Source organism: Xylocopa sonorina, chromosome 1, assembly GCF_050948175.1.
Source record: "Xylocopa sonorina isolate GNS202 chromosome 1, iyXylSono1_principal, whole genome shotgun sequence".
In the NCBI taxonomy this organism is placed as follows: domain Eukaryota; kingdom Metazoa; phylum Arthropoda; class Insecta; order Hymenoptera; family Apidae; genus Xylocopa; species Xylocopa sonorina.
In genome coordinates, this window is record NC_135193.1 from 21191357 (window position 1) to 21214204 (window position 22848).

Here is a 22848-nt window from a genome sequence, read left to right on the forward strand (position 1 = left end):
TACATGTCATCTCTATTTTTATTGTTACGGATGCATCACTTATTCGTCCTTGTCAAAATCCTTGTTAATATACTGTCATTTGTGTTGAATGAACCATCAGCATAAAAAGTGCTGCGATCAAATTCACGCGAGAGTTTAAGAGTTGACTATCATTTTTAATTCGATAATGTAAAGGAGCATAAAAAGTCTTGATTAAGGAGTTAACTGCGTCAGTTAAAGGTCAACATCAGTCAACATCGTACCGTATATGCAGTAAGATGGCAGACTTACTGCAATATGTTACGCGCATATTATTTTTATTTCTTTTTAATTCAATTCTCGTATCCTCTGATCCGGTCAGCAAACCAATACGAAATGTACCAGAATCTCTAATTCAAAGTGCCTTGAATTCTTTGAACAAGGATTCTCCGACGCATCACACATATGAGGGCGGTAACCTGATTAGAGCGCAAAAATTGGTACGTTTTCTACTAGTCGTCTAACAAACAATGCAACTTTCGGTTACCAGTAATTATAAGAATCAAAATGTTACTCATCTCCATTAATTTCTGTTTAATTTCTTAAATCATTTAGGAGGAGTCTCCGTATGTAATATACAGGCTCACATTTGATTTGAAGCCCATTTGCAAAGAAGCATTAGAACCTTGCCCTCGAGAGGCATGCACCGTCGAAGTGAAACAATATGAACTTGGAGATATCGAAGTTTCGAGGGAGTCTATACAATGCATGTATTTGTACCCCCAATCGATACAAGACGAACCGTCGCAAGTGCAAGAAAATAATCAAGATCAAGAACAGATTATTGAAAATATAGAGAAACAAGTTATCGCTAATCAGAGTGTTGAACTGGATCATGAAGTCCAGAAAAATGGAGATCGGGATAATGATAGACCATTCATAGCGATGAGAGCCTCCGCTCCAAATTATTGCCCAGGATGTCCATATGAGCTAAACCCAAATTTGTCTGGGTTAGCTGCTTTTGGAGAACAAGTGGTACGCTCTATGGATGAATCGATACAAAATGATTTCAAGCACAAAGTGATTGACATTATTAAAGTAACCCGAACTGTACCACTTTCATCGAATGTTATACAGTACCAAATTCTGTTGCATGTAGGAGAATCTGATTGTTTAAAAAATGCAGTGGAACAGCCAACAACAGAATGCTCTATACAATTAAATCTTCCCATCAAAACATGTTTAGTTACATTCGAGGAACAACCTTGGCAACAATCCACCCGAAGAATAATAAAAAACAATTGCACTATACATGATGATACAGAAATTAAAAAGAATACCAATTCTTATTCTATATTAAATAGCGAAGCACTTGTAACACCGGCACCTCAGGGAGAAGGAATAAATCCTGAAAAATGGGAAGCTATTGAGAATTTAAAAGATATCCTTGATAATTATACTCACGTTACAACCAAAAAGTCAGAAGAACCAGGTCAATCAGAGGTAACGGAACAACTTATTCAAAAGGTTTCGATAAATAGGAGCGATGATGATACCACAATGTCAGTTAAAGGATTTGAGGACAAAACTAAAGAATTTAATGAATTTCTGAAAGATTTTGATTTACCCACAAGAGAAACACGTTCGAATTCGGAAGTAAATAGGGAAGAAGTTAAAGAAGATATCATTTATCCAAAAAAAGTAGATTCTACGATCAAGCAATCAGGTGGCTCTTATCGAAATAAAAGAGAAATACTTGCTGGTGCACCTAGTAGTAAGGATGTCAATGATCCTGAAATAAAACAACTTGCTGCTAAAGGATTGATGAAATTCTCTGAAAATTCTGAAGGTTCAAATGAACCTATGATAGTACAAATTGTTGAAGCTTCTCAACAAGTAGTATCTGGAATGTTATACAAAATAAGAGTTAAATTGGGTACAAGCAATTGTCCAAAAGGCACCAAAGCTAACTGTCAACTAAAAGAAGGAAGCGAAATAAAGGAATGTTTGTTTACCATATGGTCTCAGCCATGGATAGATAAGGGAAATCCAAAAATTACCATTGACTGTAACTTACATAATAAAAAACGATCTTTGCGGGGAAGTGGATATAATCAAAAAATGTTGAAGATGGCTCAAGAGATCAAAGACGAGACTTTGTTCGAAGATTTCATTAAGAATTTTGACAAATCATACTCTTCGGCCAAAGAAAAACAGGATCGCTTTAAAATCTTTAAGAAAAATCTAAGAAGTATCGAAGAATTACGAACATTCGAGCGAGGAACAGCCGAGTACGGTGTGACGAAGTTTGCAGATTTAACACCTAAAGAATTCAAAGCTCATTATTTAGGTTTTCGACCTGATTTAAGACAAGAAAATGATATACCTCTTACACAAGCCGCAATACCAAACATTCCTTTACCGCCCAAGTTCGACTGGCGTGATCGTGGTGTAGTTACACCTGTAAAAGACCAAGGTCAGTGCGGCTCGTGTTGGGCATTTTCCGTAACGGGAAATGTAGAAGGACAATATGCGATTAAACATGGAAAACTGTTGTCGTTATCCGAACAAGAATTGGTTGATTGTGACGTATTAGATGAAGGATGCGGCGGGGGAGACATGGTTAATGCGTATAAGGCTATAGAAGGGTTGGGTGGTCTCGAATCAGAAACAGATTATCCGTATGACGGGATGAATGAAAAGTGCCGTATCAATAGAACCGAAACTGTGGTGCAGGTTGTTTCATCTGTAAATATTACGTCCAACGAGACGGAAATGGCACAGTGGTTAGTTAAAAATGGGCCGATTTCAATTGCAATCAATGCTAATGGCATGCAGTTTTATCTCGGAGGAGTTTCGCATCTACCCCACTTTTTGTGTAACCCCAGCAACTTAGATCACGGAGTTTTAATTGTAGGATACGGCATTAGCAGTACGTATTATACTTTTCGAATTTGATCATACATTAGACTTTACATATTTATATAATATTATTTTCCAGAATATCGCCTCTTTCATAAAGAACTGCCATATTGGATAATAAAGAACAGTTGGGGCTTAAGTTGGGGCGAGCGCGGATATTACAGAGTTTACAGAGGAGACGATACCTGTGGAGTTAACGCAGAGCCAACGAGTGCTATAGTTACATAATAAAGATGTTTAATAAGTTAAAGTCTTCTAATGAGATTAACTTCTCTGAAGTAAAATTATATTTTTTGTTTTTTGTTTTTACTAACTTAGCACGAATGTTAATCGCTTATGTTTCAAGTATGTTTCGTGTAGCATGTATCCAACGATCAAACATTACATATTATGCGCATATAAAGTTACCACAATTATAATTATTTAGAATTACAATGTTTCTATAAATAAAAGAAAGAGGCATATTTGTTATAAACATTGTGTATTTTTTATGTTACGTGTTTACCTTGACATCCAACACTTGCTTATACTTTAATAATTCTTATAAGTAATCCGAACAATACAACCATCGAATATTGAAAATTTATCGTAAACGTAATTGTTTAACGATATTAATTTAGTAGCAAGTGAATTGAAACATCAGTTCAGATATAATTAGAAATTAATCTCTCATTTTGTCAATCATAAATATATGGTGTTCTAAATTAACAGTTGTTATCAGAACTGTTTTATAATTTTCAAATTTCATTTATGTAATTTACAAATTATAAAACTTTACTTACAAAAAAAATATTTTATCGTGTATATAATTTATATACACCAACTTACGGGAAACTCCAAACTCAGAAATGGAGAACAATTGTTATAGAAATATAGTTTTGTCCCTTGACTAATTCCGTTTATCAATAATGTACCGACAAATGTTGACCATATTTATTCCGTGAATATTTCATGTAGTGCGCTTACATAGTCTCTTTAGGACATTCAAATCTATTTTCTCATTTACATATATATCATTTTTTTTTTTTTTTTTTTTTTTCTTTTTTTTAAGCAATACGTTCAACGCACATCAGCAAAGGAATCTATAATATTATGAACTAAGTACGCGAAAAGATACTTATTATAAGTCGTAGGTAACGTTTATGCACTGTTAGCTTGCTGTTTTGAAGAATTACGCAACGTCACGGAATAAAATTAAAAACCGAATGTTACGTCATGTAAAGTCAATGAAGATAGTGTAGTTGAAAAATATTCCACGTCACTCTGTCAACTACATGTATTATATTATAACTATAATAATATATTCAACATCGGACAGAGGGAGAGAGAAAGAGAGAGAGTGAAAGAGAAAGAGAGTCGAAAATTCTTTTCTTTTCGTATTTCCCGTACTGTTGTATCATTTAAAATACCTTCAGAACTTCGTGCAAAGGATCATTTGTATTGAAAAAGAACATCAGTACGATATGTATTATTACTATTCGTGTCAGGTCACTGATGTGTCATTGGAACTTGAAAGAATTTTGTTTCTCTTTTTTTTTGTCGATCATCCTTGGACGAAAAAATAAAGATCGTGAAATGTACAATAGATACAATAACGCAATGAAAGCTGATACGAGAGAAACGTTGTATTATCCACTAATAGTAATTATAAGATCCCCATTGATTGTACGGACCATATGCTTGTGGTCCACCCTGACCGTATTGCCAGTTCTGATAATTGGCATAATTCGGATCAGAAGGAGGTGGATACTGTTGATAACCTTGCTGGTATCCACCTTGACCACTATATTGTCCACTTTGAAATTGTTGCTGCGACTGATAGGGTCCACTTGGGCCACTGCTGTACTGATACGATGATTGTGAGCTTACCGAGGGCGGAGGTGGCACGTTAGACTGATCTCCAGTTTTAACTTTCTTTGGAGGGGTAGTATCTCTGTAAAATAATACATGAGAATTAGTTGGCAAACTTCATCGACATTATCTTGTAAATGTAATAATTACGTTTTGGTATCATCGTTTTTCGTCTTCTTTCGTTCCTTCGCCTGTTTGATGCACTTTTGGAACTGTTCATGCGCTTTTAATACCTGTCGAATATCTGGGCTGAAATCTTCAAGAAACTCTACTTTACGTTGTGCGAAAAGTACTCTCTGTTCAAGATCGGCATGCTCTCGCTCTATGAACATATCCATATATCCCACGATTTCTTGAGTATCGACGGAAGTTCTTTGCATTCCCAAATCAATCAATTGTAAGTAGAGCCTTGGATTGTCTTTATCTTTTTCTGTGGCCTAATAAATATGTAAATGTGTATAATATAAATAGGTAAAATTGCATACATTGCAAGGATTATAAATATACCTTCGACATACCTTCAATAGTACTTTAATTGCCTTGTCCACATCATTCTTTACTTTACACAAAAATCGGGCATATTTTACTACTATATTGTTCGCGATAGTTCTATTTTTACTATTGCTAATATAATTTTCATATAATGTACAAGCTTTATCTAAATCTCCTCTCCTACGTTCTAAGTTTATTCTTCGATATGCCACTTGTAACATGTTTGGTATTACGTTATCAATATTTTCTAATATGCTTGCCGCTTTCTCGAAATTACCCTGGCCTTCTTCAAATGTTGCCCATTGTAGATGTAAATTTGGTTTCTTCGGGTGATGCACCATACAAGCTCTAGTGTATACATCTCGTATTTTTTCCACATTATCGCCTTTTAAGGATTCCAAATAACGAACAAACTATAGGATAATATTTTAAATACTTAGTGAATTAATTAAACGTCAAAATATTTATGAATCAGAAAAAAATAAATAAAACTTACTCTCATCCAAAATTCATCATACAATGCGCAAGCTATTAAACATCTTTCAAACAAGATGACTATGCGATTCTGGTCTTTTTGTTCAATTTCAAAATCTAAATATTCTTTCCAATTTTTTAACTGACATCGTTCCAAAGGTTTAACGTGAAAGTATGGTCTTTTAATCTGTAAAGTAAAATTGAAATATTAAAGAGTGTAAGTTGTCTCGCATTATGTATGTCTGTACTTACGCCTTCCTCGTACGACCATCTTGCGGCCACTGCATTAATGTTAGCTTTGTGCATTTTACGCCTACTGCTAATAATTTTTTCTCTGATAGCACGGGTTTCTTCATCAGTTGGTGGAAGTTCATGTGGTGGTGGCTCTTCTCCAGGTGGTGCATCATCCGCTGCTGAAGTAGAAGTATTATCATCCGATTTCAAAAGTGCTTTCACTTCAGCACGCAGCGCAAGAAAATCGTCAACATTTAAAATACGATTCGGTAAATTCGAAGAAACAAACTCTTGAAACGCATCGAAATGAGAAATGTAACCGAGTGTAGGTGTGCACAGTAAACGATCGTACAGTGCTGTTACTCTGCTTAGACGTTTGCCCTCCAACTCCCATTTTATGTAACTTTCCCAGAGACGATCAGATCTAGGTAAAAGTAAATGCACGTATTAATTTATAAATATTTAAAGACATTTAAATAAAAGTGGATAAAGTGGAAAAAAATTTGCACCTAAATTCAAGACCACATGCCTGGATGGCCCTTTCGTATTGTTCTCGAAGCTTCTCTTCATCCTTTTCATAGACGGTTTTGCAATGGTTGATGTAATGAAGCCAAAGGTCGACACTGAGCGAAATAGCTTTCAAGCCTTGGTCGAATACCTGTAGTAATTGTTTGTAATCACATTTAGAACAGTTTACAAGCGATTGGGCTGGTGGCGGGTAGACTTATACCTATTTCTTTTTTCTTTTTGTTTTTTTTAGCTTTCGATAAGCATTACGGTTTTTAGCAACGTATACTCACATATCGTACGCGTACTGTAAATAAAGAGATTTAATTAACACAGAGATTGCAGAGCATTGTGCATTCACCTTAAAGTCAAGGAGTGTTCCAATCTGGGTGCCTCTGTGTCTTCCGCCACTTTTTCTTGCTCCCCCTCTGGCATGTTCACGTCCTAAGTCTTTGTTTCTGACTTTGATTTAACACCCAACCCAATCTTACTTACATTAAGTAAGGTACCGCATCTTATGCTTAAGTTACAATACTTTCTGTAGGTAAGCTATGTGTACACAAATGCTTACAGTAAATATTACACACAATTTCTTGCACGGTAATATCGCAAATTGAAACTAGCCTTCGCTTGACTTACGTATCGCACGTAGAAATATCGATACAACGGTATAGATAAGTAAAACAGTAATATTCGCAATAATATTTGTAGATATCGCAGAATAATTAAGTAACTAGCTATTTGGTAAACGGAGAGAGTCGTATAGGTGCCGCAAGACGTGCTAGGCTGTTGGAAGGGAAAACCATATTTACGTGCGTGCACACTGCCCACGCGTCTTCCTAACTCGAGCTATTTTCATTAGATTGCGTTAATTAAATGATATCATAATGATAAATAGACCTAATAAAAATGGTAAACGAGTTGACTCACCCTTTGGACATTATCGGGGTTGCCCTTCTTCTTCTCGTAATCAGCAAACTTTCTCCAGTAACCGTAGCAATATGGATAACGCTCCAAAAATTTGGTATAAGCTTCACGTGCAGCCTCTGCGTCGTTCTGCGTAACAACGTTCTACATGTATATGTGTGTGCGTGTGCGCGCGCGTGTGTATCTAATTTTTATGTTTTTTCTATTTTTCAGCTTACTTCTTGGTCGACGTATTGAAGAAGATACGTCCACCCCGTGAAATCAGATGGATCCTCATTAACGGCCTTCCAGTATTTTTCCAATTCCGGTAATGTTTTCTTCTTTGGTGATGCTGGTTTAGCTTCTTGTTTACTATCCCCTGCGTCTGCCTCGGTTGAAAGTGCAACTTTTTTAGCCGGCGTTTCATCGTTATTCTCAGACGTCGGTGAACTAGGATCATATTCGCCTTCTGCGTTTAATTTACGTTTATCTGTAGAAAGTAAATATAGTTTAAGGTAAATAGATTCTGCTGATACAAGAATCAGATAACTCAAATAAACACATTCTTCTTGTCACTTACTTGTGCCTTCTATCTTATTCTTCTTCTCAGGAGTTTTACAGATTGCCTTTATTCCAATTTTTTTCTTCTTTTCACTGTCCATTGGTAATTCATCTTCGGAAACTGATTCAGTTTCCCCTAAATCTGCAGGAGCTGCCGCTGGTAATTCTTCATCAGATACTGCTTCTGTTTCAGGTTCCTGCGTATTAAACGTTGAAACATTACAAACTGCAGATATTATACGATACAAGACTTGTGTTGTACAAGAAAATACCTTTGCTGTAGCTTCGGTGGGTAGTTCATCTTCAGATACAGCTTCTGTATCAGGCTCTGTTTTTTTCATAGCATTTTCGGGTAAGCATTCCATATCAACATCTGTTGTTTCTGTTATTTCCATCATTCCTGTTGTGTCCGTATCAGGCACAATTTTGTCTGTAACCGTTTCGATACCTTCTGATATTTCTTGTTGACACTCTACTTCCATGACTCCTAATCCAGTGCCATCGTTCATAATTATCTCAGATTCAATCTCCTCTGTCTCTAATATCTCTGTCACTTGTGTTATTGTTTCCCCATCGTCATTCATGACTTCTTGATAATGTATTAACACGCGTTGATTAGTTTCATCGTTGCTAATGTCTTGCCCTTCCATGTCCATTTGTTCTCGTTCGCTTAGCATATCAACTTTATCTACGCTACTTTCTTCGATAATCATAGGATCCGATACCATATTAGAATGATCCTGAAGTAAGCATAACAAATGATTCCATTAAAATATTATCTAGAAATGTTTAAATAATCAAATACGATAAATTATTTACAATTTGGGATACGGATGTCTCTAAATCAGGTACAGCTTCTTGAATCGATATTTCTACATTCTGATTCATATTAATTTCGTGAACAGTAGTATCGCTAGAATCTTCTAACTCTAAGTGTAACATAGATGTATCATCTTCGCTTTGCTGTTCAATAATAATGTCACCGAATCTTTGCACTCCATTCTCTGGAATGGTTTCCATAACAACTTCCTCTTGCACTACAGGTTCCTCCTGAAAAATTATAACCAGTTATTTCTATTGAATAAAGTCGTCGGTTACATCGGCTCGATGATTACCAGAACTATCTATAGTATCGTGGAATATACGCACCTCGACTTCTTCGATTTCTTGGACTTTTTTCGGGGAACCTGCCGCCCTTGCTAAAAGTTTCTTCACAGGAGGTTTCTTTCCTACCACCGTAGTTTTGCGTGCCCGGCTAGATCTTGTAAGTCGCACTGAAACGAGAAAAGAATACAAAATAGTCGGAAAAGTTTCACCGAGATATTTACAACGTTACATGCGCGTACGAGACGCCATTCGTTTTAATGGCGGTTTGCAAGTCTTTAGTCTGCTGCCGGGTGTACAAATATTTTTGTTCCGTATCACGTAAATTGTCGTAAATATCAACGATACGCAATATTACGGCGTGCCAGATTCAATTTCTTTCAAAGATATCATCCTCTTACCGAGTTCATTTAAAGTGATCTCACTTTCATCACCACTTGCGGACGACATCTTGCCTCGCGATGCAATCTCTGGAATGTAAAACGCAGAACTGAATAAAATGGCGGCAGAATGTTAGGAAACACCCTCTGTAGACTACTTGCGCACTAATGCCTATAATACGACTGATAAACTTATATATTGTTTACCGTCAATCGATAATAATTACTAGCCCGGGAAATATGAAATACACTAGAGTATTCTTTTTTTTTTTTTTTTCTTAGAAATCAAACGAATGTCACTTTTTTGTTGCTACATACTTTTATGTAACATTTTTGTTATATAAATCCGTGCGTATAAATCCAATAAATATATATAAAGTTTATACATTATTATATACGTATGCGTATAATTGGATGGAGAAGACTGAACTGTTGCAAAACTAAACAACAAGTTACCAAATAAAGTGAAATATGCAAGGAAATTGGAATTGTACGAATAAACAGGGTACCAAAGGTATCTAAATATATATGTAAGTACACGCATGTGCAAGAGGGTAGGATAAAGGGCGCAAGTGCGTAAAGTAATCTATCTTGTGCCGAATACGTACGTACATACATACATACATACATACATAACATAGTAAAGCAAGTAAATACTAAGGTGCATGTAAAATAAGTATTCTGCGTATATATTTTTGTATACACACAATTTTCTATAAAACTGCGTTTATTGATGTTCGTAACTCCACGTTATACGCATCGATGTATCAAGTTGAACGTGAATCAAAACAAGCGATGCTAAACAGGATCGCAAACGATTCTATTTCGCTCATAATCCGTCAATTCCATGAACCTTGTCGTTCTTTTCTCTCGTCAGTGAAAACGATCGTCTTTACTCAGCAATTATTCCTGGGGAAACGAAATTAATGTACCGAGCTACCGAAATGTCTTACGAAAAAACGGTATCAGAGAAATTGAAAATAATTTTTCGTGCCTAAATATCTGCGGAACGTTGGGAATGTCAGAATGTTTAGCGGAAATTCTATTTGGCGATAATAAGTGTACTTTGTACCATACGAATTCAAAAATTTGCGATAGGAAATGTCTTACAGCGATGGCGGGCGTCCAATACGAAAGTACGGTACTAAGTCGCCGAAAAAGCTCTGCGTGACTAAGAATGAGAATAGCGATAAAACAACAACCACCATTAACTGCAGCAATCATCATCATAATCATTATCATCATAACCACCGCTTTCTTGACACCCCTCAGCCGTCGGTACACAAACGGAATCTCTATATTGTTTCTTTCCCTTTGATATTGCTGTTCAACGTTCTGAGGACACTTCTTTATCAATTATTTGTGGTATTTAAGTATTTATATACATCTACGTCTCAACTGATTCAACGAAGGCAAGCTTCCAAGCAGACGTGCCAACTAGAGATCGTTGTTGGTCAAAAGTCTAGCGAACATTTAAATAACAATTTAACTATTACTGGACAAACCGAGAACGAGGGGATGTCGCAAGTGCCTAGAAGATCCATCGGTCCTGGTCCTGGTGATCCGTTACTTGCCAAACAAAAACATCATCATCGGAGAGCTTTTGAGTTCATCAGTAAAGCGCTTAAAATTGACGAAGATAACGAAGGTAAGGATTATAACTGAGACACTTTCTCTTGGCGTACGTTTGCTTTTTCTCCTTTAATTCCTTATTTTCCCCAAAATCTTTTCCATCAGGTCAGAAAGAAATGGCAATCGAACTTTATAAAAAAGGCATCGGAGAATTAGAAAAAGGAATAGCCGTAGAATGTACTGGTGGTCGAGGGGAAGTGTGGGAACACGCACAAAGACTTCATGACAAAATGCGCACTAATCTGGCTATGGCAAAGGACAGACTTGATTTCCTTGGTTTGTACAAATGTATATTTAAATGTAAGCCCATTTCTTAAGCTGATCCGATCGCATTGATCACATTGTATAGGATATAGTTCCAGTCGCAAATTATTCTTAAATGTCATAATGGTACAGCTTAAGAAATAAAACAATATTAATGTATCTAGCATGCTCATGTGTTACTTGTTCAATAATGTCGTGCGTGCGTGAGTGTGCGTGTATAAGTGCGTGTAAATTTATGCGTGAATGTATCTGTGCGTGTATGCATGCGCGCGTTATCCCTTTTTTCAATGGTTTCATTTTTGGCACAATATGTTTCGTTCTCATAAGCGATGCAAATTTTTGTGTACAAACTAGTAGCCAAACTTCGTATAGCAGCATTTCTATTCAGCCATTTTGTGAGAGCATTTATTTCAAATCTTAATACTAGTTGAATAGTTTACGATCTAAACTAAAATTAACAAAATTTACAAAACAAATCTGTAATTAGCTATTTAGCCTACTGCAGCATGGCAGAGAATGTTTTTCCTTTTTGTAGTGAGTGTGTGTGAGCTGAAAAACCTGGATATCTCCAATGAATACCACGCTCCTGGAAATAAAGTGGACTACGAACATCCAGGAAAGAATCTGAGGACCCGACGTAATATACACACATTACAAACAACTCGGTCTTCTTTAAATACAAATCATACTAAAAACACAAACAGTACACAAACAGTGAACATAGGGCAGAATATATGTACCCAAATTCCCAAGTTAAGGCCACGTTCACCAAAAAACTATTCTGCCCATTCTGAAGGTACTGTTTGTCTGAAGTTTTGGGCTTACAATGCAGACTTTCAGCGTAATTTTTTAATTGCTTCCTTAAAAACGTTGCCTATATTCCATTGTTAACATATACACTCGATATTAGTTATTGATGTAATGCAACAAGTAGTAAATGTAAGCATGTCGTATTAATTCTTATAATTAATTCTTATAATGTAGTTTTGTCATACTAAGTAATGTAGTATATTTACTTAAATATGTAATTTAGGAATGTAGAATTATTTATTTGTACGTGACAAAACGTATACATATAAAATAATGAATGAATCAAGAAGAACAATTAGTTCTATACGCATGAATGTATGCTTTGTATAAAAATTAAAAATTTTATTTGAGAGAAACATGTTAAAATAGTTTTTAAAAATATCTCTTACATTTATTTTCCTAGAAAAATATATTTATACTTGTTTTATTACATTACATTTAGTGTTTCCATATATGTCATGAATTGAAAAAAATTCTATTATTCACGTATATGTATATAAAACTTTTTAATTGGAAAGTGTAATATGCAATATTAACGTTTGAATGCTCTTAATGTTTTAATCATGTTTTATGCATACTGCTGAGATGAGTACATTTTAATTGCATACACGCGCATATTACCATAATAAATATATTTTATTCCTTTTTTTTTTAAATCGACTTCTATCATGTTGACCATTTTACATCTTTTACATTGTGAAATGTTTCTCTTGTATTTTATTCTTTGCAATAGCTCTATATAATAGACTTGACAAAGGAGTGTACCAAACATTAAAATATATAATAATTTTACTTTTAGCGTCTTATACATTTTATGTTCTTATAGCGTCTGGAAGGAAACTGTCTGTTCCTGGAAAAAGAATGGGTACTGTTATAAGTAAGAGTCAAACATTACCACGCAGTATGGGACGTTCGGTACCAGTCCAGTCTTGTCATCGAGTTACACCTATCAAACCGTCATCTACACCACCGTCAGTGAAAAGACAATTATCCGTACCTGGAAATGGTTCACCTATCAGAAGACCAGGAACACCTACCACATCAAATAGTAATAGGGGAACGCCTACAAGAAAAGTACCCATTTTAAAAGGTGTAGATCCAAAGCTTGCACAAGTTATACTCGACGAGATTTTGGAGGGGGGAACGGCGGTACATTGGGAGGATATTGCTGGTCAAGAAGTTTGTAGATATTTCACAATTATATATACTACATTAAAGAAAAGAAAACATATAATATAATTTATATATGTATGTATTTATAAAATAGACTGCAAAGCAAGCATTGCAAGAAATGGTCATTTTGCCTTCGTTAAGGCCAGAATTATTCACCGGTTTACGAACGCCAGCAAGAGGATTATTATTATTTGGCCCACCAGGAAATGGAAAAACGTTACTTGCGCGAGCTGTGGCTACTCAGTGTAATGCTACATTTTTCTCGATATCTGCTGCTAGTCTTACATCCAAATATGTTGGAGAAGGAGAGAAGCTAGTACGAGCTCTTTTTGCTATTGCGCGAGAATTACAACCATCTGTGATCTTTATTGACGAAGTGGATTCATTGTTAAGTGAACGCAGGGATAACGAACATGAGGCTTCAAGGTAGATCTATTTAAATTAACAATTTCGTGCAAAACAATCGATACATTTATCTAATTTACAATTAATTATCACTCAGGCGATTGAAAACAGAATTTTTAGTTGAGTTTGATGGTTTGCCGTGCAATCCGGAAGAAAGAGTACTTGTTATGGCTGCAACAAATAGGCCACAAGAATTAGACGAAGCTGCGTTGAGAAGATTTACAAAACGTGTATATGTTACATTACCAGATTTACGGACAAGAATTATGTTACTGAAACGACTTTTAGCTAAACACAATGATCCTTTAACATCAGAAGAACTGAACGAAATGGCAATTTTAACGGAGGGTTATTCTGGGAGTGATTTAACGGGTCTAGCAAAGGATGCAGCACTTGGCCCTATCAGAGGTAAATTCAAATTTCATTATTCTTTTTTTTTCTATTTCTTTTGTTAGTTCCTAATCATTTGAATTGGAAGACTGAATGGATAACAAAAATCTAGACCAGACAGTCTTATAAATAAAAATTATTATTATTCATTATATATAAAAAATACCGTATTTTATAGTTCGTAAACAAAGATGTATTAATATTGTACAGAACTCAATCCAGATCAAGTAAAAGAATTGGATCTTAACTCCGTACGCAACATTACAATGCAAGATTTTCGCGATTCGCTTAAAAGAATTCGTAGATCTGTATCACCTGCAAGTTTAGCTGCTTATGAAAAATGGAGTTTTGAATACGGTGATGTAAGTCTATGATTCTTAAAAATCAATCGAAGTACAAGGCTTTTTCAAAATAAGTTATGTTAAAATATTGGCACATTCACAGTAAAGAAGAGCAAAAAAATATAATGATGAAAAATAGAACGAAAGTGATCTTCTGCGATATTAATTATTACAGAGTGTAAATATAGCAGCTTTTACATTTTCTATGCTAATTTATGAATAACATCTATATATACATATATATATATATATATATATATATATATATATATATATATATATATATATATATATACACATATATATGTATATATAGAAAGAAAATGTTATGATATTGGAAAAGACGCTCTTGCTAAGTACTGTTTTTTAAATCGTATTGCAGCAGCAACACTGTAATTATTAATAGCTTTACATTAGTAGCATTATGATATTATTAATGATATATACATAATATATATGTACACACATTCCATACTCCATCCAGTAATCAGGTATCATAGATTTAAGTCCCAACCTTGAGTTGTTACTAGACTTCCAGTGTTCGTAGTTGTGTGGTCTATATAGATTTTTATTACGATTATCTGTTTCTTTGTTTCAGTTTTGATAAACCCTGTACTTAAATTTTACTAAAATGTAATTTATATTCTACTGTACAAACATGTGCATCGTAATATAAATAACTCTTAACAGTGCAAATCAAGGATACGTTGTATCGATAAACATAGTGTAACGTTTTATTATTATTTAAGCACAATTGATTTAAATGATATTATACAGTAGGAAGACTGCATTTGCACAGGAAACAGCACACGTCCAGTCAGATAATAAAACAAATACTATACATTGGGTATATGAACAAACTAATCACCTCTGTGGTTATGTTATCAAATAAGCATAAAAAATAAATAAAAATCAGTAGATCTTATGTACAAGCACGTGCTAAAAGCGAAGTACGCAAAATAGAATTATTTTAGGCACATGAATTCTGTAAAGTAACGAATTGCACATTGTATAACATATTCGCGGGCAAAGTAATACAGCTATTATTCTTGTTACGTTTGGTAATATTTAAAATGCTCGATTTTGATAATTGTTGAGAAGACATGATATAATTAAAATCTCTTAAGGGTGAATGGAAGAGGTGGGGAGGGGGGGGGGGGCGTGTGGTCATATTTGTGGTATAATAGATAAATTCTTGGTTTGATGAGATCTCTATAAGACAACGAACTGGATGTATATTTAAACTTATATTTAAACTTTGTGAAATTAAAAGTGCTTATTATTTATAAGTAAAAAGGAAATAATATTACGATAAATATATGCTGCAAAAGGAAATCGCATATATACATAACTTTTTGATATTTATCTATTGCTTCAAATGCTCAAAAAAAAGTGATTGTGCTTGTACGATATAAAACGCAATTATTGAATAACAGTACTTCTAAGGCATCAATGTTAGTCTAATGTTGTTTTCACTTTCGAATTGATTAGTTAGACCTCTTGAATTTTACTCGACGCATACTGATTTACATATGAGAAGGATGGGATAATTATTTTCTCACGGTGTAACGTTAGAGTTTATTTTCAATGACGATAATGCAACGAGTTTGAAGCTTCTCTGGCGTAATCGGTAGTAAATACTGATCAATGGTAGTAAATATATACGCGTAATACATACTATGGAATAACGTTGAAGATTCATTTTTATTTTCATCATGTAATTTGGTGGAAAGAAAAGTATTGCTCGTTTAACTTGTTAGAAAATGTCCAGCATAAGTTGTAATTGATCCAGTTTATAGGAAAATGCTGTAGTTATAAAAGATATATATATATATATATATATATTCGTGAGTGCGCAAAGTAGCCAAGTCTTTTTCCCTATCGAACTCACGAATGCAACTAACGATACAAATAATGCCAAATATGTTCTGTTTCAGTAACTGTATTAAGTGTGATATGTTCCGCTGAATGCCATATATAATTAATTTAATTAAAAAAATTATGAATTCGATAAGTTAAGTTAATATTAAAACTGTTTACGTTACCAGAATTTAGTGCCAATTCTATACTTAAGTTTTACTTGTTTTAGAAAACTCTCTTCCTCAGATCCAAGATGAACTTATCATAATATACGCGTTTGCGTTTAAATAATTCATAGCATGCATAAGTAGGATATTGTTAACTGAAACTTTTTCAATGATCTTGCACAACAGACTGTTATCAATATGGGTATATATATCTATTTACAACCCTGGCCTTTCACGTTAAAAACACGCTCAGCCTCGATTAAGTTATTTTGCTACTTTTATAAAATCTCGTAATAGGAAATCTCTTAATAAGGATATAAGCAAAATGATAGCTCTAATGTTAATTATTCGCTACTTAAACTAAACATTAATGCGGATTGATTGCCAACAAATGTTTGCACGAATTACGTTTTTCTTTTCATTGTAAGCTTTAACACTTTTCTCCTTTTTTTTCGATGTCACGGAGAGAATGGAATATACCGATAATCGTTTAATAATGATTTGAAGTAATTCATATCGCTTGTAACACGCACCTTTGATATGCACCTTTTCTAAAAGGATAATGATTACTAGCAAAATAAGTCGTAATTTATTTCATAAAGCGTAACAGTATTGTAAACCCTACATTAATTCGTGTGTGAATGGGTAACCCCCTATTGATCTTTCCAATTATGCTTCGATTAAAAATCCGGAAACAATATTTTTCCACAACAATTATAAATTATGTTAAAAATTATATCGAAGCACGCGTAGAAGACAGATCATTGACCGTAGATTGGAAACTAAAATTTTTCTTTGACCCATCCAACTCCTGTCAATATATTATTATCGTAGTATTCCTCGCTTAATAAAACAATTAACATTTACATATTTAATTGACGTTGATATACTCACTGACATCATCAAGCTAAACTAGTAATAAATTTTTGAATGTAACTGAATAGTAATAATGTCACCGATTGTACAGAAATACAAACTACTCTATTTAGTATTTCGCCGCTGTGTGATTGAAACCGAGGAACGCATGTATCGTGATGTAATAAAGTGTACAGTACAAATTATTCTAATGCATTTCATTTTAAAAGAGGAATGCTCTCACAACTTCCATGTAAAAAATCAGTTACATTATAAACAATTTTGCTGAGTTATAAGTTATTTCTTTATTATAAATGTTTATACTTTTTCTCTTAACATTGTTAATATTTGCGAAAAAATATTCTTGTTTCATCCAACAATAATGGTCTGATCAGCGTAATACTTTACGTAATTAAATCGGCTATAGGCAACGCTCCTTTTTCCATATGGAAAAAATAAAATAAAATCGTATTACTTTTAATTAATTGCAAATATCGTATTTGAGCGTAGTTTAATTTTATTGTGTCAAAAATCAGAAAACGATCAATTATATCCAACACACTAATCGTAAAACACTCGTCAAGTGTTTTTAAACGCTTGACAAGATGATTTGCAGGAAAAAAACCATGTTTAGTTAACGCGAACGATTATTGTAAAAGTACGTCGGCTGAAAATAAAAATTACCTTGTATGTACTTAAAAAACGTATTATATTATCTTTACATTTAACCAGTTATAAACGAAGGTACTACGTTTCTTATAAATTTTAAAAATCACTTTTGATATTATTTCATAACTTTTATACTTTATAATAACACGGGCTATGAAATAATACAAAATATTGTGTATTTTAAATATTTATTCCTTTTTTTTTTTCATTCAAAGGACAATTTGTTTTTATTATAAGATAACATTATCCTAAGCATTTTTGAGGGTTCCGCACCCTGCTGTACCTAAATTACTCTTTATATAACATTTTTTTTTTTATGTCTTCCATCGGTTCACTGATTATTATTAATCCATAGACGAGTTTTTTTTCGCAAATTGGCTCTCCGTAGTTCGATATCACTTATCGCAGTCAATTAATCATTGCTATATTCGACTTTATGTTTCTCCTGTTATTACATTCAGTACTGACTTTATACAAAGTGGTTTTGAAGGGTTTATGGCTTTTTATCGTCGGTGGTGAAACAAAGTATCGATACAGTTTCATTATTCTAGTCCGTCCTAATCTTTTTATTGTTAATTTATTAACTTAACTCGAGACATGTTTTGAAAGATTATACATTTAAATAATAACCAGAACGCGAGTATGACAAATTTGTTTAAGGAGAAAGAATTCTATTAAAGCTAAAACCCAAATGAAAATCAAGGAATAAGATCTTATCAAAATTGTGTAACAAATTTCACCTGCAAAGTAATTCGGAAGACACGAAAGTATAAGTATCGTGCCATGCAACAGTTGCAATAATGTGAAAATATTAGATAATGTTAAATATGATTGTCAATTGATATAATGGTTGTTGTAAGACAAAAATAGGATATTCTATGGCATACTATACAAAAACAAAAGGAAAAAGAAAAAATTGGTATATAACTTTTCCGAGTGTGCAAATTAATAAAGACAGAACAATAGTGACTCCAACTCTTAGTGGAAGTGTTTTTATCATTATCATTACCATTACACTTAAATTACATTGTAATAATTACACCAAGATTCACTATTTCTTTGTACAAACGGAGAGGAGTCACCGAGTAGCATAACAAAGCAATAGCAATTAATTAAGTCATATTGGGCATAAAATATTTTCAGTTTTGTTTTGACACTTCCAGGAATATTCTCTTTAAAATTCTTTATAAGAATGTTTTGTACATTTACCACCGACGATAAATATCACAAAACGAGGAAAGTTTACAACTCGTTTATCGACTCGCATAGTTTACTTTAATAAGGGCCCTGCATACGTCAAAGCATGCATCCGAATCTAGCTACATCACAGGCGCCGTGTCTATCTATACTCTCTATCTTATACTATGTTCAATGTCATACTCTGTGTTTACTATAAATGAACATTTTATCTTTGTTCATTAATGATTCAAAGTTAAACTAAAAGACTGGTAATTGTGGCAAAAATATTAAAAATATAACAACGCAATGGTCGCATACATACGTACACCTTACGCAGCGCAACGAATGCAGGGCTCGTCGAGGGGTTGCAATTTTAAGTTCAGAAATATACCTCATTCAACATTCTTGGAAATAGAAATTGTTTCGAAAGGACCATTATATTACACTGATGGATTGACTGCTATGATATTTCATTTTTCAATGAGCATTGCAAGATACACTTGCATTTGTTTGAATGAATATATACGTTTCTATTGTTTGGCAAGGGAAACGTATAAGGGAAATGTATATTTAACGTGTTGTGTATAAGTGTATATATGTATATATATATATCACTTTGAACTTTTGATGGTATTTAGTCTCTCGAGATATTACTTAATATCAGTCGATAATTGGTACAACTAAATTTAGGATCTTAACTTTGCAATGTGTGGTACTTCGATTGAAGTAAAAAACGGAAATTTGTACATATGATGCTGCAGTCAAAATACCGATAAACTTGTTGGAATAGGTATATGACAGAACAGTTTTTTGCAAACGCCCCCAGGGGCAAATGTATCATATGTAACAATTAGTTGATGCTGACCAATGATCAATTTCATTGCGTGGGGTATTGTGGCATGGTGTACACCTGCTGTACCATAGCAGGTTGCTGACCTGGTGGCAACGGCGCAGTTGCAGTCGGTGGTGCGGCGGTCGCTTGTGCTGGTTGCCATGTACCTGTGCCAGGAGCAGGCATTCGCATGCTATTCATATATTGAGCCTGTTGACCATAATATTGGCCATAGTATTGAGCAGGCTGTAAAAATTGACCCTGCATTTGTGGATATCCTTGTGGGTACCAATAACTCATTTGTTGGCCATATCCGTACGCGTATTGTCCAGCTCCAGCTGTAACCTGTGGAGTAAAAAATGAGATTAAAACAAAAAGGACAACAACCCTAACATCATTTTATATTTATAAGTTTATCCTGAATAAAATACGAACGAAATTTTTCTAAAAATATTCAATAACAATGCAACAGATTCATTGCCTTTTGTATTCTATATAGTTTACTTGATAAATAATCACGATTAATCCTAATAAAAAAAAAATGTATATATATATTACAAATATATATATATATATATATATAAATATTAAAATAACCTGTTGAGCTTGGTGATTTGCATTAGGGCCCACGCTGTTAGGATCTCCGTTCTCTTTACCCCAGAAACATTTAACAATACTACCGTTTATTTCCGTATTATGTGTTGATTCTATAGCATGCGTTGCTGCTTCTTTAGTAGTAAACTTTATGAAAGCATATCCTTTATCCTTAAATACTCTTATATCTTGTATGGTACCAAAAGGGGAAAACGTTTTGGTTATCAGTTCGTCTGTAATGCCATTTGTAAAACCTCCGCAGTATACTGTGCAATTAGTTGGACTACTTTGGTTATATACCTGTTAACAGTAACGTATGTATAAAATTTAGATGTAAATGGAAGATTTCCAAATTTACGGATAACTTTTGCACGTATCAAATTGGATAAGTCGAAGAACGATATCGTACCTCTTCATAGTTAGGTTTACTATTATTCGAATGTCGTGGCCTTTCGGATCTTGGTGGCGGCGGTTTCCTAGTTGACCAATTTGTCCTGATGCTTCTGGATCCAAGCCACTGACCATTCATAGCTGCTATCGCTGCTTCAGCTTCAGACTTTTTGACGAACGATACAAAGGCATATCCTTTACTTTTCATTGTTTGTGGATCGCGGACAATTCTACAATTGCTAATTTCGCCAAACGGCGCGAATGCCTCTTTCAAGGTTTGTGTTTCGATTTCTGGCGAAAGATCGCCGACAAATATGTGGTGATGATTACTCGTATCCAACTTCGGCTGATTTCCAGGGCTCGTTGCCCAGTTAACCTTCATTTCCTTATTGAGGAAGGATCGCTTGTTCATGGCGGCTAGCGCTGTAGCCGCGCATTGATGACTCGTAAATTCGACGAACGCATATGGGTCGTTTCCTGGCTCTCGTATAATCTTGCATCCTTTAACGGGACCTATTTGGGAGAAAAGTGCGCACAATAGTTCCTCCGACACCGAAGCGTCTAGATTTCCCACATAGAGCGTTCGTGGATTGCTTTCTTCGCTCATGCTCGCTCTTTCGGGACCCCTGTACTTCCTATTTAACTAATTTCCTTACGGCTTCCTCAGGCTTAATTTACAGTTCACACGTTCAGTACGTGGTACGTGCATTTACCTCGAGCACAGCATCAGAATTCAGATTTTCTTCCCTTTTCCAAAGAACACGGACGGTTGAACGCGAAGCTACACCCAGCCTCTACGTCATACTAACATAAAATGGCCGCTCTCCTGCCTCACTACTTTCCCTTCAATCATGCACAGAAACTTTCCAATTCTACCGGTTAACTTACTTAAAACTATTCTCCCTTCGCGTCTCTTCGATTCCTTTTGCCTACCCGCCTAACGCTCTTTAAATCCACTTCAATTACTCCCAACTTTATCGGCTAAACTGTAAAGAACACGTGTTTTTGTATCATCCGTCGAGGATTTCATAACAGGTAGCGCGAAAACGCTTGTGAATCATTGGCCTACGAAATTTACTAGACAATCACATCCTTAGGGTTCATTTCCAACAAATTTTTACTTTCTTTTCTTCTCACCGCAACCTAGCGATAATTCGTTTACGATTACTTTTATCGCCTTCCAAATTCACGACACTGAAAATTCTATTCAATCATTTTTATTTAAACATTAATCTCCTAGAAAAAGTCCGTACCGTATTGAGAAATAACTCGAACTAAACAACATTCCTCCTAATGCGTACGTCACAGAGCTCGAAGAGACGATATCGAATTTTAAAGAATGCGTGCGATATGTTAATTTATGTAAACTATCAATTGCGAGAAATTATTAAATGCGTGTCCTATATATATATATATGTTATTTAATAAAAAATACACATCGATTTAGACAAGTTTTTAACATAATTTTATTGTAATCAATTGCAAATGTGAATCGTGCTTATAGATAAACGTTTTAATGTTAAGATACGTAGAAAAATGAACAAATTTTTTTAAGCGATTACATTTTACTAACCATATTTATCAATGAATATACACGAATGAAGTTTGTATTAACAATAATGTGATATTCAATTTTTATTAAATTGTTAAACATATAATCCTAACATCAATATTACAACAAAAGTAAAAGTCTTAACTTAAATATCTTGATTAAAACAATTAATGTGCATTATTACGTATGGCCACATTAATTAAGAAAAAAAGAAAAAATTTTTTTCTTTTACTGGCGACAAATTTCTCACTTATTTGTATTGCTTTAATATAAGCTGGCTCGCTGTCACATAGAATAAAGCGTAAAATATTTTTATTCATTAATTTTTGAATCATACATATTTGTA

General features: G+C 34.2%; 4 protein-coding genes across 7 annotated transcripts; 2 read left to right on the top strand and 2 right to left on the bottom strand.

The window, feature by feature from the left end:
- The first annotated feature begins 64 nt into the window (after positions 1 to 64).
- On the top strand, positions 65 to 3130 carry LOC143426815 (uncharacterized). The gene is made up of 3 exons (XM_076900479.1): positions 65 to 458; positions 574 to 2890; positions 2960 to 3130. The coding sequence occupies exons 1-3, from the start codon at positions 258 to 260 to the stop codon at positions 3106 to 3108; spliced, it is 2667 nt and encodes an 888-aa protein (XP_076756594.1). The 5' UTR covers positions 65 to 257; the 3' UTR covers positions 3109 to 3130.
- Positions 3131 to 4309: 1179 nt separating this feature from the next.
- Prp39 (pre-mRNA processing factor 39) lies at positions 4310 to 9538 on the bottom strand. Its single transcript, XM_076900468.1, has 13 exons — positions 9411 to 9538; positions 9055 to 9179; positions 8725 to 8955; positions 8178 to 8645; positions 7925 to 8102; positions 7584 to 7834; positions 7369 to 7494; positions 6441 to 6589; positions 5950 to 6355; positions 5720 to 5884; positions 5250 to 5636; positions 4882 to 5168; positions 4310 to 4813 (listed from the first exon to the last, which is right to left on the bottom strand). Exons 1-13 carry the CDS (start codon positions 9457 to 9459, stop codon positions 4516 to 4518), a joined length of 3120 nt encoding a protein of 1039 aa, XP_076756583.1. The 5' UTR covers positions 9460 to 9538; the 3' UTR covers positions 4310 to 4515.
- Positions 9539 to 9921: 383 nt separating this feature from the next.
- Positions 9922 to 14638, top strand: Spas (spastin). Of its 4 annotated transcripts, none has more exons than XM_076896209.1 (8): positions 9922 to 9993; positions 10764 to 11037; positions 11127 to 11297; positions 11821 to 12081; positions 12922 to 13274; positions 13363 to 13694; positions 13771 to 14081; positions 14274 to 14636. In XM_076896209.1, the coding sequence occupies exons 2-8, from the start codon at positions 10908 to 10910 to the stop codon at positions 14435 to 14437; spliced, it is 1722 nt and encodes a 573-aa protein (XP_076752324.1). In that variant the 5' UTR covers positions 9922 to 9993; positions 10764 to 10907; the 3' UTR covers positions 14438 to 14636. The 4 variants fall into 4 exon arrangements, with proteins under 4 accessions (XP_076752324.1, XP_076752331.1, XP_076752307.1 ...); XM_076896216.1 differs by lacking the exon at positions 9922 to 9993 and adding an exon at positions 10016 to 10050 and having other exon boundaries at positions 14274 to 14637; XM_076896192.1 differs by lacking the exon at positions 9922 to 9993 and having other exon boundaries at positions 10316 to 11037; positions 14274 to 14638.
- A 3488-nt stretch (positions 14639 to 18126) lies between these two features.
- On the bottom strand, positions 18127 to 21982 carry Rox8 (TIA1 cytotoxic granule associated RNA binding protein Rox8). The gene is made up of 3 exons (XM_076903080.1): positions 20970 to 21982; positions 20564 to 20860; positions 18127 to 20311 (listed from the first exon to the last, which is right to left on the bottom strand). Exons 1-3 carry the CDS (start codon positions 21555 to 21557, stop codon positions 20012 to 20014), a joined length of 1185 nt encoding a protein of 394 aa, XP_076759195.1. The 5' UTR covers positions 21558 to 21982; the 3' UTR covers positions 18127 to 20011.
- Between the last annotated feature and the right edge of the window lie 866 nt (positions 21983 to 22848).

What these genes read in the sequence shown, in the direction of transcription:
- LOC143426815 (XM_076900479.1), top strand. Translation starts at nt 258, where the DNA reads ATGGCAGACTTACTGCAATATGTTACGCGCATATTATTTTTATTTCTT. An exon ending in TGATTAGAGCGCAAAAATTG is followed by an intron (nt 459 to 573) that starts GTACGTTTTCTA and finishes TAAATCATTTAG; the next exon opens with GAGGAGTCTCCGTATGTAAT. An exon ending in TGTAGGATACGGCATTAGCA is followed by an intron (nt 2,891 to 2,959) that starts GTACGTATTATA and finishes ATTATTTTCCAG; the next exon opens with AATATCGCCTCTTTCATAAA.
- Prp39 (XM_076900468.1), bottom strand. Translation starts at nt 9,459, where the DNA reads ATGTCGTCCGCAAGTGGTGATGAAAGTGAGATCACTTTAAATGAACTC. An exon ending in TTCAATACGTCGACCAAGAA is followed by an intron (nt 7,495 to 7,583) that starts GTAAGCTGAAAA and finishes GTTGTTACGCAG; the next exon opens with AACGACGCAGAGGCTGCACG. An exon ending in CAATTAAAGTACTATTGAAG is followed by an intron (nt 5,169 to 5,249) that starts GTATGTCGAAGG and finishes CATATTTATTAG; the next exon opens with GCCACAGAAAAAGATAAAGA.
- Spas (XM_076896192.1), top strand. Translation starts at nt 10,491, where the DNA reads ATGTCTTACAGCGATGGCGGGCGTCCAATACGAAAGTACGGTACTAAG. An exon ending in GGACAGACTTGATTTCCTTG is followed by an intron (nt 11,298 to 11,820) that starts GTTTGTACAAAT and finishes TCCTTTTTGTAG; the next exon opens with TGAGTGTGTGTGAGCTGAAA. An exon ending in AGGATATTGCTGGTCAAGAA is followed by an intron (nt 13,275 to 13,362) that starts GTTTGTAGATAT and finishes TTTATAAAATAG; the next exon opens with ACTGCAAAGCAAGCATTGCA.
- Rox8 (XM_076903080.1), bottom strand. Translation starts at nt 21,557, where the DNA reads ATGAGCGAAGAAAGCAATCCACGAACGCTCTATGTGGGAAATCTAGAC. An exon ending in GTAAACCTAACTATGAAGAG is followed by an intron (nt 20,861 to 20,969) that starts GTACGATATCGT and finishes TACTGTTAACAG; the next exon opens with GTATATAACCAAAGTAGTCC. An exon ending in CAAATCACCAAGCTCAACAG is followed by an intron (nt 20,312 to 20,563) that starts GTTATTTTAATA and finishes TTTACTCCACAG; the next exon opens with GTTACAGCTGGAGCTGGACA.